General features: G+C 35.5%; 1 protein-coding gene across 1 annotated transcript; it reads left to right on the top strand.

Moving 5' to 3' along the window:
- The first annotated feature begins 3312 nt into the window (after positions 1-3312).
- On the top strand, positions 3313-6351 carry LOC107793787 (thioredoxin-like protein CDSP32, chloroplastic). Its single transcript, XM_016616227.2, has 2 exons — positions 3313-3957; positions 5677-6351. Exons 1-2 carry the CDS (start codon positions 3532-3534, stop codon positions 6136-6138), a joined length of 888 nt encoding a protein of 295 aa, XP_016471713.1. The 5' UTR covers positions 3313-3531; the 3' UTR covers positions 6139-6351.
- The last annotated feature ends 10277 nt before the right edge of the window (positions 6352-16628 follow it).

A 16628-nucleotide genomic window follows, 5' to 3' on the forward strand; every position in this document is an offset into this window, starting at 1 on the left:
ATTATTTGTTACCTCGACTTGATTGGTTGACGAGTAGAGAAGGGCATTGCAATACGAGTCGTTTGACCCGTACTCGAATTTTGGATTCAGATTTGATCCCGTCCTCGTGCTTAGCTTCTCCATTAGTCGAATCTGGACATCTTGTGGACTGACAACTTATTTCGCCCGTTGGGGTATCGGATTCGAGTCCCGGTCTGATCCAGTCCCAGGTGCACAAAAATAAGGGGAATATAAGTTATACCGCCAACATGCGGACAAGGTAAGCTTGCTATTTCAAAGAATTACACAATAGGCTATCATTACTTCCTAAGAGAAAGAGGGCAGTGTGCATAAAATATAGATTGGTATCTGCCGTTAATATAGCAATAAGATGGTGGATGTACTTAGTGCGTAGTGGCCATAATCTTTGGCAACTCAGGCTCACGACATACCAGACTCATCCCTTCAGCAAGACGTGGCTTTCACATAGATATCAAAACATAATTTCGATTTCGTGCAAAGATCTGACCTCGGATTGTTCGGCTATTTCAAGAGCTTGCCTACAAATTTCTTGAGTTGGTGTTTGTAATGGGAGGGCGAGGCTACGACAACCAGGAAGTGGAACTCTGGTTGATTTTAGATCTAGAGGAAACTAAAATTTTGGCTAGAAAATCCCCACAGACGGCGCTAAATTTTTTGACCAAAAAGTGTTAAACCTTTTTCTTAAACTAATCGAATAGGAAGATTTGAGGCAAATCCTAACCAAAGATAATTTATCCTAGATCTGAGATAGAAGATAAAAAATACACAAGCATAGCTGAACACAAAATTCGATTATAATAATGGTTGAATCCCATAATGTAAGAAAAGGATGATGTTTTAATAACATTAAATGATAGCGGTGAATAGATAGATAAAAAGGATCACCGTTCTTGAACAAGGCTGACCTCCACACATTTGATATAATTCAATTACTGATGAATACTGAAGATCTAAGCTTCTTTTCTCCTTTGTTCTTGACGAGGGGCTTGAGATGATGATCCCTCTTCATCTTTAAAGATGTGTCTATATCTCTGTGTGAATTTTTGCCCCCCCCCCCCAAAGTTACTCTCTCATATGATATTTATATCAAAATACTTTCTTTACCCAACGGTCCTTAACCGGAGTACCTAAGTTCGTGGAATATCCTTCGGAATATTCTTTAAAGATATCTAAGGGTTGAACTAGCCGTTCAGGCCGAATGAAGTGTTCGACTTCGACCGTAGCTGAATCACTCGTTAGTGTATTGCTTCCCATACGTGACCTCGGCTTGGTTGGCTCTCGGTTGCCCTCCCTTAAATAAGATTCTTTTGTTCAGATTTCGACCTATACAGTTATAATGGCACATTAATATATAAGAGTCATATAATTCAGAGAGTAACGAAAGAGCAACGTTGAATTGATGTGTAGCTTGCAAGTTCGTGCAAAACCATGAAACCTAGTAAATGTTAAAAGCTCAATGCCAACAATGTCTATGTTTGAATTGATTTGGGTGCAATTTCAACTATATTTCTTTGGTACTATTACATTCTATCTTCGCAGATATCGAACATGAGAAAAATGAAAATTTTAAAGTCTACCGCTGCAATCGTAAGCTCTATTTCTCATGTGGCTTATGCTATTGAAGGGAAAATTTCAGAATATAAAAATAGCCACTTTCTACAAGTCAAAATTCAGAACAGACCCACTGGTTTGGAAGATGGGCCAAGCCAATAGTTTACAGGAATGACTTTGAAAATGGATCGTCTTGAATTTTTGACCCCTACTTGTTTTATGGGCGAACCTTTAGGTTAAAAGTCAAAAAGTATTATACCCAAAAGTCAAGAACGAAGCAATACTTGTTAAACTTAAAATTTGCTCATAGTTCAAGCTGGGTCAAAAAATTAATAGTAGCACCAAAATGTTCTATTTGTTCAAATCATGCATAGTTTTATATGGGCTAATCAAAAGTTCCACTGACTGAGAGATATAATATGACTGGGTTTTGGGCTCTACAATTGAAATTGGGGAGAAATTAAAAAATAGTCAGATTTACAAGTGGTCATTCAAAAATAGCCACAGTTTCAAAGATAATCGAAATTTAGCCACTTTTCATGTAAAGATAAATCTGAACGAAAATACTGTTCAAACTCCGGAAAAATACTCCAGCATAATATACTGGAGTTCCAGTATAATATACTGGAGTTTGGAGCATCGGTGCTCCAGTCTCCAGTATATTATACTGGAGCCACCAAAGTATACCCGTCCAGCATAATATGCTGGAAGTTCATATACAGGTACACCGAACTCCAGTATATTATGCTGGACCGGTCTCTGTTGCAGCAAAATAATGGCTATTTTTCATTGATTTGATAAATGCTGGCTATTTTTGAATGACCAGTCCGAAAACTGGCTAGACTGCGCCATTTTAACTTGAAATTGGCCTGCTGGAAATGGTATTTCATGTACTTTGGGCTTCTTACCCAATCGATTCTACACTTATATTCCTCTCTCCAAAAATATTCTTATTACTTATCCATCATGGATTTGGTTCACACGGTGTGCATTTTTCTTATATTATTTTGTCAATTTCTATTACTTAAGACAACAAAATAATCAATTTTATATTTTATGTCTAAAATAAATATGTCATGTCTAACTAAAATTATAAAATTGAAGGAGGTGATTGCTTTGTTATCATGTAACTGAAAAATATCAATTAGATTGTCCACAGACCACATATAACAAACGTATCTGTGAAAGTAAAGTGTACATAAACCAATAAAAATCTTTAAATAAGTCCAATTACCAATCAAGTCTCTTTTCTTGATATTTTAAGATGACAAAGAATATCAATTACAAGTGTTGTGGTGGAGTGATAAGTACTCCTTCGTCCTTAACCTAAAATTTTGAATTCAAATTTTGTGTATAGAGTCATCATAGTTAAAGAATATTTTATCCCAATATAGGACTTCCCGGAATAAATCTAAATTTAATTTGCTCCAATAAAAATACTTCCTCCGTTCCAATTTATGTGAACCTATTTGACTGGGTACGGAGTTTAAGAAAAAATAAAGACTTTTGAAATTTGTGGTCCTAAACAAGTTAAAATGGGGTCTAGAGTATTTGTGTGGTTATAAAAGCTTCTCATTAATGACAGAATTGAAAATTTAACCTAAATTGTTTCTAAATTTAGAAAGGGTTCATTCTATTTGAAACGGACCAAAAAGAAAATAGGTTGACACCAAATAGCAAATCAAGAAATTGATGCCAAAGAATATCACACATAAAGACAACAAAATAAGCAAAAAAATCTAGACAAAGTGGTTGATAACTTGATATCCTCTTTCTATATGTGGTTGAAATGCAACCAAAACCTATCAAGTGGATATGTTTATAGATCTCCAATAGGGTCAGCCTCATCTTAACTTGGATATCCTTTTTCTCAAATTTTCTACTTCCTTCTTCCTTCTTTCTCAGTGTTCCATTCTTGAAAATTTTACTACAATAATTAGCCCTTCATTTTACTGCAATATGGCTACCCTCACTAATTTTTTGCTCAAACCATCTCCAGATCTAGTTTCTATTACCAAAATTAGCCCTTCATTTTACTCTAATTTTCCTACTAATCAATCATTCGACAAGTTCACAAACCTGAGAACAAAAAGATCTTTATTAATTACAAAGGCTACAGCAGCATCAGGTGTTGAGAAAAAAGCAAACAAAGATGAAAGAGTGGTAAAAGTGAATAGTAAGGAGGAATTAGATGAAGCCCTTAGCAAAGCCAAAAACAGGCTTGTTGTGGTGGAATTTGCAGGGAAAGACAGTGAAAGGTCGAAAAATATTTACCCTTTTATGGTAAACCTAAGTAAGACATGCAACGACGTTGATTTCTTGCTAGTGATTGGTGATGAAACTGAGAAGACAAAGGAACTCTGCCGCAGAGAAAAGATAGATAAGGTACAAGTTTATAGCGAAGTGTCTGTTATAAAGAACATATATTATAACATAACATGAAAATTGGTTCCGAAAAAGCTTTTCTTTTATAGTGAAGTGTTGTTATATAGATATGACGTTATAGCGCTGTTGAGTGATTTCGCTACATGAAATATAATATTCCTCCCTCCATAGAGAGTAATAAAGAAAAAATATTTTTGAATTATGTGATTTTAAATGTGGCGAAATGTTTGTATAGCTATAAAAGCGTCTAACTAAAAATAAATAAAAATTTAAAGTTAAATTATTTTCAAATTAGAATTCTATGGATCATTTTGGATATAGTAATAAGAAGTTAATATCATGGAACGAAGGGAGTAATAGAATACAAAATTACATAATATTACCCGGATAAACATTGGTGTACAGTTTAATTTGAGCCATATTGAACCAAGTATGACTAGATCTCCTTGTTATCAGTGGTGGACCTGAGATTTAAAATTAATAGGTTGATCAATCTTTTACATTTATAGCAAGGACATATGTTTTTAAATTATGACTTAAAAAATGGAAATTGTAGTGATGATTCTTTATTTATGGCTTTCAATTCAAAAGTTATTTAGAGCCCGTTTGGATTAGCGGATTGTAAATGGGTGATAAGCTTAAAGTGTTAAAAAATATTTTTAAGGCTGAAATTGATTTTTTTAAATAAGCAATTACATGTTTAAATAGGCATACTGAAACCAATAATAAATAATTGATGTGTTTGCTAGAAAAGTACTGATAAATTATTATTTTGTTAAAATAACTAAAACACCTTTAAAAACTTTACAAAAGATTATAAATTTAAAAAGTTTTCTTGTAAAGAAAAGGATGAACAACTAAGGTAAAATAAATAGTAAGTTAGGAAATTTATTTTGGAAAAAATATTTTGTAAACTAAAATTAAGGATAAATTAGTAAAAGTTTTAGTTAAACTAAAAGTGCTTATAAGCTGAAAAGTCATAAGTTGGGGGTGATCAACTTATGACTTATGGCTAATTTTAGCTTATAAACACTTTGGATTTTTACAAAACCCATAGATAGACCAATAAGTGCTTACAAACCTTTTTGACCAGCTTATAATCTTAGCCAAATACCCTCCTAGTTGCAAAAAATTAAACCTATATGCAAAGGCGACCGTAATGTATCGGCATCAGGTTCAACTGAACCAAGTACTTTTGTCAATATTGCAATATATAGTAATATAAACTCATAACTTAAAAAATACAAGGGGTTCAATGCTAAAAACTTCAAAAGTTGAATACATAAAACTTAAATCTTAGATTTGCATCTTATGCAAAACCTAGTATGCCCTTTCATTTTGGCTTATAAAGTTCAGCTCATACGAACTGGGCGTTTTACTAGACCTTCCATGCATACAACAGGCTAGCCTACGAGGTATGGTCCGGTCGAACCAAATCACTTTTACTTAAATATTGTATTTGTACTAGAAAATTCATTAAATATATGTAAATATTTAATTGCGAACCTAGTAACTAAGACGAGTTATGAGTTCCGTGGTAAATTCAGAACGCATAAACTTCAAATTCCGGTTTTGCCTCTGAATGCACGATCCAATGATTATGTATCAAACTTTTAGTTAAGCTCTTGTTTTTCAACTACCATCAAATCAAACTCGAAACAGGGAGTACTATATAAATAAAATAATTAAGCTAATGTAAGCTCGTTTTTTTCTCAACAGGTACCACATTTCAACTTTTACAAAAGCATGGAAAAGATACACGAGGAAGAAGGCATAGGTCCAGATCAACTAGTTGGAGACGTACTCTACTACGGCGACAACCATTCTGAAGTGGTACAACTCCACAGCAGAGAAGACGTAGAAAAACTAATTCAAGACCACAAAATTGATCAAAAACTAATAGTTCTTGATGTGGGATTGAAACATTGTGGGCCATGTGTTAAAGTTTATCCAACGGTGATTAAGCTATCAAGGCAAATGGCTGATACAGTTGTATTTGCAAGAATGAACGGTGATGAGAATGACAGTTGCATGCAGTTTTTGAAGGATATGGATGTAGTTGAAGTGCCAACATTTTTGTTTATAAGAGAAGGGGAGATTTGTGGAAGGTATGTTGGATCTGGAAAAGGAGAACTTATTGGAGAAATTCTTAGATACCAAGGAGTAAGGGTTACTTATTAAAATTATTGAGAAAAATTTGTTTTGATTAGACTTAATTGTGACATGATTTGATTATGTCAAATGATTATGGACTAGCTAATTAAGTGTTTGTCATACAGAAAAACCAACTTTGATTGGTTGAGATGTGAGTTTTGGTATGCTTAATTTGTGAACTATTTTGCTGGGATTGTTGATTTTGAAAGTGGCTATAATAAGCATTTTAATTCTTACTTAGCGTGTTAGCCTTAATTTATTTTTGGAGAAGGCATTTCAAGCGGAATAATTTATAGCCAGTTTAGTCGGGTTTCTTTTTGGCCAAAAGTATTTTTCCCTAACGTTAAGATGTTTAGTAAGGTTGTGCATTATTTGGATCAACCTGAATATTCGAATCGATATGTGTTATTTGGACTAGTTTGGATTGGATTTTAGCTTTTTGGATCGGATTTCGGATCTTTAATTTTATTATTTTGGATATCGGATCGGATACGTGATCACGCCCAACTATGTCTCCTAAGAGATCTAGCGTCATTGCAAATATAATCCGGTTTACAAGTTCGGATCGAATCCCAAAGAGAACTAAGGCTTAGATACAGTTGTTCAATATCGCTAAGAAACAAGTCCAAACAATTTTCTAATTATAAAGATTATAATGTTTATTTTTAACTAATTAACTAACAACTACTAGAAAGCAATAAAACTATCAACTAACAAGACTAAGGGTTAGAGACAAGATTAAGGAGGTCTAGAGTTATGATTTCCCTAATTGTCGGAATTCTTCCCGCTACGTTTTCTATAATTTTACCTAAATATTCTCCACCGATCGTGAGTACTTCGGGTGTCGTAATTCTCTTCAGAGCAACTACTATAATTTACTAGACCTATTCTTCCGAACTACGCTAGCTAGCACTAATTCACTGCTCACAATTCCTAATCCCACTTTTAAACCCTCTGTATTGATTCCTCACATACGTTAGGAGTGATGTTATTCAATAACTACTTAAATATGTACCATTTTTCAAGCAATACACACTAAATAGGCACAATCAATTGAGGGCCCTTCAATCAACCACAATATTCATATAGTTGAACAAGTAGAGATATTCAAAGGCAAAATTATATTAAAATTAGATGAGAAATTCTAGCTACTCATAATCATACTAATAATCATGATAATAATTGAGAGCACTAAAATACAGATTAAAGAAGAACGGAAAAGAAAACTCTTGTGATTCGTTGCTTCCAAGTGTTCCCGTAGCCTTCTTGCTTCCCCAATAATGCCATCGCTTAAGAAATAGGTTTAGAACCCCTTTTATACATGTTGAGGGAGCGTAGGATTGAAACTACCCAAGTCCTAGCCAAATTAGGACGAAATCCGCCCTTAGCCGTCTTGTTTGGCGCTTGGCGCCAATCAGGACGCCGAAATTTTCTACTATTCTACCTTTGGCATTTTGGTTGGTGCTTGGCACCAACCTGGGCACCAAACTCATACTCCCTCCAAATTCTTCTGTTTTTACTTCGCTTTGCATGCAAGCTTGCCAAATTATTTCAAATTGACTCCTACACATATAAACACCATTATTAAGCTCGAGTCACGAATATTTACACCAAAGTTAACAAAATTGAGGCATAATGCAATGCAAATTACATGCAAAAATATGAATTTTTAGCCTCATATCAATATGTTTGGCTCAATTTACATAAAAACCGATCGAAACCCGAAATTAATATTTTACATATAAAAGATAAAGGCGTCCTTTCATAAATTTTAAGGTTTTCTTTGTTATCTCTCTTCTTGGTTTTTCCTTTTCTTTCTTTTTAATATTAAATGCGGAAGATATGGAAATCAATGAGTTTTGCTATTGAAAATGGTAGGAGATAGCATCTTATAATGATTTATTTTAGGATCTTAATAAGGCGTACAATCCGAACCGAAATCCAAAATTATAATTCGAAATGTGATAAATTTGATCCATGAACATGCCTAGTGTTTGGCCAAGCTTTTAGAAGGGAAAAATAGTACTTTTGAATAGAAGCAGAAGAAGTTTTTGTAAAGCAGAAAAAAATAGCGTTTTCAAAAAACTCCTTTTATAAAAGTCACTTGCGAGAATAATATATTTAGAAGTACTTTTTAAAAACTTGATCAAACATTAATTGCTGATCTAAAATATTTTTCAAATTAATTAGCCAAATACAAATTGTTTCTCGTCAAAAATACTTTTTGAAAAGCACGAAAAATTACTTTTAAGAAAATTACTTTTCAAAATAAGTTGATTTTTGAAGCTTGATCAAAGATTTCTCCTATTAGTATGATATAATTTAGGGGGATTTACATCTATACCCGCTTTTTGGGTCACGTTTTAACTTGTGCCCATTTTGCAAAAAAAATTACAAGTGTACCCACTTTTTCGCGTAACTTCAGCATACGGGGCTGAAGTAGCAAAGCTAATCATGCAAAACTTCAGCATTCTAGTAGACGGGCCTGAAGTAGCAAAGGCAGTGCTGAATTTTTTCGTCCTGGATAAGATGCTGAAGTTATTTAGTTCATTTGTAAAAACTTAAGCACTAAAATAGCTGAAGTTTTTTTGTCATGGATTCATTAGTTTTGTCATAAAGCTTTTTCAAAAACTTCAGCAGAAGATGCTGAAATTATTTCGTTCATTTGTAAAAACTTCAGCACTAAATAAGCTGGAGTTTTTTTGTCCTGGATAAGCTTTTTCAAAAACTTCAACAAAAGATGCTGAAGTTATTTAGTTCATTTGTAAAAATTTCAGCACTATATAAGTTGAAGTAACATTTTGCAGGAAGAGTGAAATATAAATGGCAAGGCTTAAGTTCTATCTGTAAAAATCGAATCAGCACTGAAAGATTTCACAAATTTCAAGTCAACAATCAATTATCCCACAGATGTTACACAAAACACTAATAATCCAAGGATGTTCGTTCTGAACTGCAGCACATTAAGAACTTTCCCATTCAGACAAGTACAAAGGCAAGAGAACTGTGATCCTCCTCCTCAGTCCTCTCCTTAAATGAAAAAACTGATATTATTCTCCTGATCTATTAGTACTACTATTCTACAGAAACAAATTCCAAATCTACTCCTGCAACCATTGCATTCACCTAATGTAAAAACTCTACCAATACAATGTTAAAAACAGAACGAAAATTTCTCTTAAGATGGTGGTAGTATTAGAGAATTAATCATAGTGCCTTTCAGTTGTTAATAGAAGATGAAGAAGAAGAAGAAGAAGAAGAAGAAGAAGAAGAAGAAGAAGAAGAAGAAGAAAACGAAGAAGGAAAAGGAGGAGGAGAAAGAAGCTGAAGTTGTTTAAAAACTGAGTACAGGTTAAAACTTTTTAAAAAAATGGGTATATGTTAAATGGGAGCGACCAAATAGGGCGCCCCGTGCAATTTTTATTATAATTTCAAGGCGAAAATTCAATTGGGCCAAGAACTAATATAGTAGGCTTGTAGCAACATGTAGCTTAACTGGGCCTCTTTGTCCATCACTATGACGAAGGAGGTTTTGATTATTCATTATCACGGTTCTATCTCATCAAATATTTAATCAATTAGGTAGCTTCAATCTTAAATCAAACGAGGTTAGTAATATTTATGAAAACATAAGCTAGAAAATATATAGTAGACTCAATCGTCTTTGTTTTGTTTAACACCCTACTTATCTAACCACCACACAAGAAAAGAAAAAAAAAAACTAAGTTGTTGTTATGAGAAACTTAACAGGTCAATTAATTGAATAGCAATGGCAACTTGTATTGGACAACAACTCCTAGTATGTCGGCAATTTGATTTAGCACGTCGTTTCACACCACCTAGGATTTGAACATTGAATATAGTTTAACTTTTAATTGCTTTGGTTTTCGTATGACTAAAATACAACAACAACGAGCCGGTGAAATCTCACTAGTGGGGTCTGGAGAGGGTAGTGTGTACGCAGACCTTACCCCTACCCAAGAGGATAGAGAGATTGTTTCCGAAATATGCATCAAATAAAATTATTTCTACCTTATTTACTCTGTGGTATATTAGGTCTCATTTACCTATTATCTGTTAGTATACTGAATTTGTAAAATAATTCTGGAAAATATAAAATAACATATAAACAGAAATGAAAAACAGAAACAGAATTTAATTCGAGCTCATTGAATTCACAATATTTCCTTAAGGAACTTAATCCCCTCCTAGTACCCAAGATTGTAGATTATTTCCTCTCCGGATAGAACGGATTACACATTGGTGTAGTGGTACTTCAAAACCCCAGTGTTTCAGCGAACACAATGATCGGTAGCAAATTACACTTACTGTTGCTTTCTTTGTAGTTAAAACAATGCAGAAGAAAAGAGGAGTATTCAGAAATTCGTATTGAAAATCTGAGAGAATGGACAGCTTATTTATAGCCCCAACCTATTGAGTTCAAACGAAGAGAGGTCAATTACGTAAAACGGTCATAACGTAAATGGTCATTTACGCAAATTAAAACAGACAGAGGAAACGTTTTCCGTTACAAAAAAACGGATGGGGCAGAGTCATTGAAACGTATAATTTGGATTATTAATCTTCTGTTACAAACACGGATATTTAATCATATTACGTTAATATTTACTATTAACAAATAAATTTGTTCCAAAAAATTAATCAATCAATCATTTGACCGAAGCCGAAGCTGAGGGAGTGAAGACAGCGCGAGGCTTGATTTCTTCTCAACTCTTTAAGAGCTAAAATAATAGCAATTATATATATATACCCATCAAAAACCTTTTCCTCTTTCAATATAGGACAATGTCTCATTGTCAAGGAGGGAAATTTAAAATTTTCATTTCACCTCCATTTCTCATTCACCCTCTTTTAAGTTTATTTTAGCTTAAAAACTATCCAAAATTATAAATATTACCTTTTTTTTAAAGAGTTACTAATAAATATATTTTGATTAACTTCATAGTACAAAATTTTACATTATCTGTCTACATAAGTTAAATTCTTTATTTAGTTACCACCAAAGGATGTGATGCAGTAGATATGATTGTTTTTAATTAAAGGTCTCGGGTTCGAGCTCTGGCTAATCTTGGTAGGGAGCGCTTTCATCGAATGGAGTCTATACTGTTGCGGAAGTCAAATGTATAGAGTGTGAATAAGTCACAACTACTATACCAAAAATTATGACAACCACCAAATAATAAATAAGACAATAAAGCAATAATAAAGGGAACACCAGAATTTACGAGGTTCGGCTAATTTTGCCTACTCCTCGGACACAACCAAATATTTTATTCCACTCCAAAAATACAAGTGAAATAATACTAAAGAGAGAAGATACAAATGCCTTAAACAGATGAGAAGGCAAATGAGAGGTGTGTTTCAATCCTAAACATTAGGCCTTCTTTTATAGGGGAAAAATCCCCCCAAACTTAACTCCCAACCAATGTGGGACTTTGGCATTTTGCCAAACTTCAACAAATCTCCACCTTGGCAAAATTCCACATTTTCAATTCTCTCTCAATAACAAATTTTGGTTGTGTCTTCATCTTCAATCTTCAGTGTTCAACAATGTTGATCAAATCCAAACAATGTTGAAACTTGACCGCAGTCACCACCTTTGTCAGCATATCAGCAGGATTCTCTGTAGTATGAATTTTCTTCACCGTGACTCCACCTTCTTCTATGATTTCGCGTACGAAATGATACCGAACATCAATGTGCTTCGTCCTTGCATGATAAACTTGGTTCTTCGCTAATTGAATAGCACTTTGACTATCACAAAAAATTGTGATACCCTTTTGTTCAACACCAAGCTCTTCCTTGAAGCCAAATTGCCTCCTTCACAGCCTCTGTAATAGCCATATACTCTGCCTCTGTTGTAGACAAAGCAACTGTTGACTGCAAAGTAGACTTCCAACTAACTGGTGCCTTTGCAAAAGTAAACACATAACTAGTAGTTGATCTTCGTTTGTCCAGATCACCCGCAAAATCTGAGTCACAATATCCAATTACAGACTGATTATCTTCCTGCTCAAAAACTAACCCGACATCTACAGTATTATGAATATACCGTAGAATCCACTTCACATCTTGCCAATGCTCCTTTCCTGGATTATGCATATATCTGCTAATAACTCCAACAGCTTGTGAAATATCAGGTCTCGTACAGACCATTGCATACATCAAGCTACCAACAGCATTTGCGTATGGTACCTTTGACATATACTCTCGTTCAACTTCATCCTTTGGCGACATAGTAGTACCCAGCTTAAAATGGGGAGCAAGTGGAGTACTAACTGGCTTAGTCTTGTCATCTATGCCAAAACGTTGAAGTACTCTCTTCAAATATTCCTTTTGAGATAAACAGAGTTTCTTTGAACGTCTATCTCTTATTATCTCCATGCCAAGAATTTTCTTTGCCTCACCTAGATCCTTCATCTCGAACTCCTTCTTCAGTTGAATCTTCACCTTATCAATTTCTTTCGAATTATTGGAAGCTATCAACATATCATCAACATATAGGAGAAGATATACAAAGGAACCATCTTTAAGCTTGCGCAAATACACACAATGATCGTATTTGCTTCTCTTGTACCCTTGCCGCAACATAAACTCGTCAAATCGCTTGTACCATTGTCTAGAAGATTGTTTCAATCCGTACAATGATTTTTCAAGTTTGCACACCATATTTTCTTTTCCAGCAACTTTGAATCCTTCTGGCTGAGTCATGTAGATTTCCTCCTCCAAGTTTCCATGTAAAAACGCAGTTTTTACATCCATCTGAACTAGTTCCAAATCCAATTGTGCTACCAAAGCCAACATAATTCTAATGGAGGAATGTTTTACAACTGGAGAAAACACTTCATTGTAATCAATTCCCTCCTTTTGAGCATATCCTTTGGCCACCAATCTTGCTTTGTAGCGAACATCTACTTGGTTAGGAAATCCTTCCTTCTTTGCAAATACCCATTTGCACCCAATTGCTTTCTTTCCCTTCGGGAGATTGGCCAATCTCCATGTATGATTCTGATGAAGGGACTATATTTCATCATTCATGGCAATCCTCCACTTATCTTCTTCTGAACTTTGGACAGCGTCTTTATAAGTAGTAGGAACATCATCAGCTACAATTGAGGTTGCACAAGCAACCGTCTCTATGAGACGAACAGGTTTCGTTATTGTTCTTTTTGGCCTGCTGGTTGCTATTGATTCAAGTTGTTGTTGAGATTCCTGAGTTGGAATCTCCTCTACTGGCTCTCCTTCCAGAGGGTAATCTTCATTTGTTTCCTCCTCTGCTTCTTGTGTAGGAAAAATAAATTTTCCCTCAAACTCCACCTGCTTAGAAGCACCTTCATTTTGTTTGGTATCTTCTGTTACCTTATTTACCATAGCAAATTCATCAAAGGTAACATCTCTGCTGAATATTACTTTCTTTGTCATAGGGCACCATAAGCGATATCCTTTGACTCCAGAAGTAATTCCCATAAAAATAGCCTTCTTTGCCCTTGGATCCAATTTTGACTCCGTCACATGATAATATGCAGTTGAGCCAAACACGTGCAAAGAGTTATAATCTACAGCAGGTTTTCCGTACCATTTTTCAAATGATGTTTTGCCATCAATAGCAGCAGATGGTAGACGATTAATGAGGTGACATGCATATGTAATTGCCTCAGCCCAAAATTCTTTGCCCAAGCCAGCATTGGACAACATACACCGTACCTTCTCCAGCAAGGTCCGGTTCATACGTTCTGCCACTCCATTCTGTTGTGGTGTATGTCTAACAGTGAAGTGTCGGACGATGCCATCATTTTCACAGACCTTATTGAAATGATCATTTTTGTATTCACCTCCATTGTCTGTGCGAATACACTTGATCCTCCTGCCTGTTTGATTCTCCACCATCGTCTTCCATTTGAGAAAAATTCCCAGCACTTCATCTTTGTTTTTCATTGTATACACCCACACTCTTCGAGAAAAATCATCAACAAAGGTTACAAAATAGTGCTTCCCACCCAATGAAGGTGTTTTGGAAGGACCCCAAACATCAGAGTGTACATAATCCAAAATGCCTTTAGTATTATGGATCGTTGTACCAAATTTAACCCTTGTCTGTTTCCCTTTGACACAATGCTCACAAAACTCCAAGTTGCAAGCCTTTACTCCTTTTAACAATCCTTGATCTGATAGAGTTTTCAAGGATTTTCCTCCAGCATGTCCCAAGCGCATGTGCCATAGCTTGGTTGCTTCTGCCTCTTTGTCGTCACTGGATGTTACTGTCGCTGTCCCAATAACTGTACTGCCACGATAGCGGTACATATTATTATTCTTCCGATTAGCCTTCATTACCACTAGTGCACCGGAGCATACTCTCATCACTCCATTTTCTGCAATGATTTTGAACCCTTTTGATTCTAGGGCTCCCACAGAGATGAGATTCTTCTTTAAATCCGGTACATATCGAACATCTATCAATGTTCTGATCATTCCATCATGGTTCCTTAATCGTATTGAACCAATGCCATATGAGGTAAGAGGGCTGTTATCCGCTGTGTGGATGACTCCATATTCTCCTTCTTGAAATTCCATGAACCAGTCCCTGTTGGGACACATATGATAGCTACAAGCCGAGTCCATCAACCATATGTCTGATGATGTTGATGACTCTGTTGTAACTAATGAGAAGTCTGAATCATCACAATCAGCTACATTTGAATCCATAATGGCCTTTCCATTGTTATGTTTGGCCTTATTCTTCAACTTCGGACAGTCTTTCTTCCAGTGCCCTTTTTCTCGACAAAAGGCACATTCATCTTTGCTGGGTCTGGATCTTGACTTGGATCTTCCCTTCTTTGTCCTCGTTTGATTTTGAGGACGACCCCTCACAAATAGTGCTTCTCCTTCTCCGCCCTTCTGTTTTTCTCGCTTTCTTTGTTCATAGCTGTACAAAGCCGAACAAACTTCTCTGAGAGAAACTTCGTCATTTCCATGGAGTAGAGTAGTTTCAAGGTGCTCGTACTCATCAGGAAGTGACGCCAACAACATCAAGGCCAAGTCACCATCATCATAAGTTGTATCCATATTTTGCAAATCTGTAACCAACTTATTGAAACTGGTGATATGTTCATTCATCGTGGTACCAGGAACATAGGTGAAGTGAAACAGTCTCTTCTTCATGTACAATTTATTTTGACTGTTTTTCTTCAAAAATTTATCCTCCAGTGTTTCCATAATTTACTTGCAGAAGTTTCCTTTGTGTATGGATATTTCTGCTCTCTAGCAAGGTATGATCGAATGGTACCGCAAGCAACACGGTTGATAATTCTCCAATCTTCTTCTCCAATAACATCTGGTTTCTTTTCTTCAATGGCCAGATCTAGCCCTTGTTGAAAAAGGACATCTAGAACCTCGCCTTGCCACATCCCAAAATGTCCGGACCCGTCAAATATTTCGACCGCAAATTTCGCATTTGACACAATTCTTGTCATAAGCGAAGATGCCAATGATGACGTATTGTTGACACTTGATGTAGATTCTTCTTGTTTATTGTCTCCCATCTTTGACACAAATATTATTTAATAGCTGACGACACAAATCAAGATTATTTCCTTTCTGGTGTGGAAGATCAGACTAAGCTGCAACCACAGAGCATACTCAGACAGAACCTTGACTCAGTTACCAAGATAAATCTTTTCTGATGTGGAAGATCAGACTATGCTGCAACCACAGAGCATACTTAGACAGTACCTTGGCTCTGATACCAATTGTTGCGGAAGCCAAATGTATAGAGTGTGAATAAGTCACAACTACTATACCTTTGGCTTCCGCAACAATTGGTATCAGAGCCAAGGTACTGTCTAAGTATGCTCTGTGGTTGCAGCATAGTCTGATCTTCCACATCAGAAAAGATTTATCTTGGTAACTGAGTCAAGGTTCTGTCTGAGTATGCTCTGTGGTTGCAGCTTAGTCTGATCTTCCACACCAGAAAGGAAATAATCTTGATTTGTGTCGTCAGCTATTAAATAATATTTGTGTCAAAGATGGGAGACAATAAACAAGAAGAATCTACATCAAGTGTCAACAATACGTCATCATTGGCATCTTCGCTTATGACAAGAATTGTGTCAAATGCGAAATTTGCGGTCGAAATATTTGACGGGTCCGGACATTTTGGGATGTGGCAATGCGAGGTTCTAGATGTCCTTTTTCAACAAGGGCTAGATCTGGCCATTGAAGAAAAGAAACCAGATGTTATTGGAGAAGAAGATTGGAGAATTATCAACCGTGTTGCTAATCTTGGTAGGGAGCGCTTTCATCGAATGGAGTCTATACGACCCGAATTCGAATATAGTCGGGCTCCAATTCTAATACCGGACACGGGACAAAAAAAAACTCCTTATTTATTAATTACTCAGATTTGGCCAGTTGTTTTGCCCAGTCGGCTTTATCTATTTTTGATTCTTTAGACATTTTCCTTATTAAGCCCTCTCTTTCTGAGTCTTTTCACCAGTCAT

Source organism: Nicotiana tabacum, chromosome 12 (genome assembly GCF_000715075.1).
Source record: "Nicotiana tabacum cultivar K326 chromosome 12, ASM71507v2, whole genome shotgun sequence".
Taxonomy (NCBI): Eukaryota; Viridiplantae; Streptophyta; class Magnoliopsida; order Solanales; family Solanaceae; genus Nicotiana; species Nicotiana tabacum.

Excerpts from the sequence above, each read along its gene's own strand:
- LOC107793787 (XM_016616227.2), top strand. The coding sequence starts at position 3,532 with ATGGCTACCCTCACTAATTTTTTGCTCAAACCATCTCCAGATCTAGTT. Across the intron at positions 3,958-5,676 it reads GCAGAGAAAAGATAGATAAG|GTACCACATTTCAACTTTTA; the intron begins GTACAAGTTTAT and ends TTTTCTCAACAG.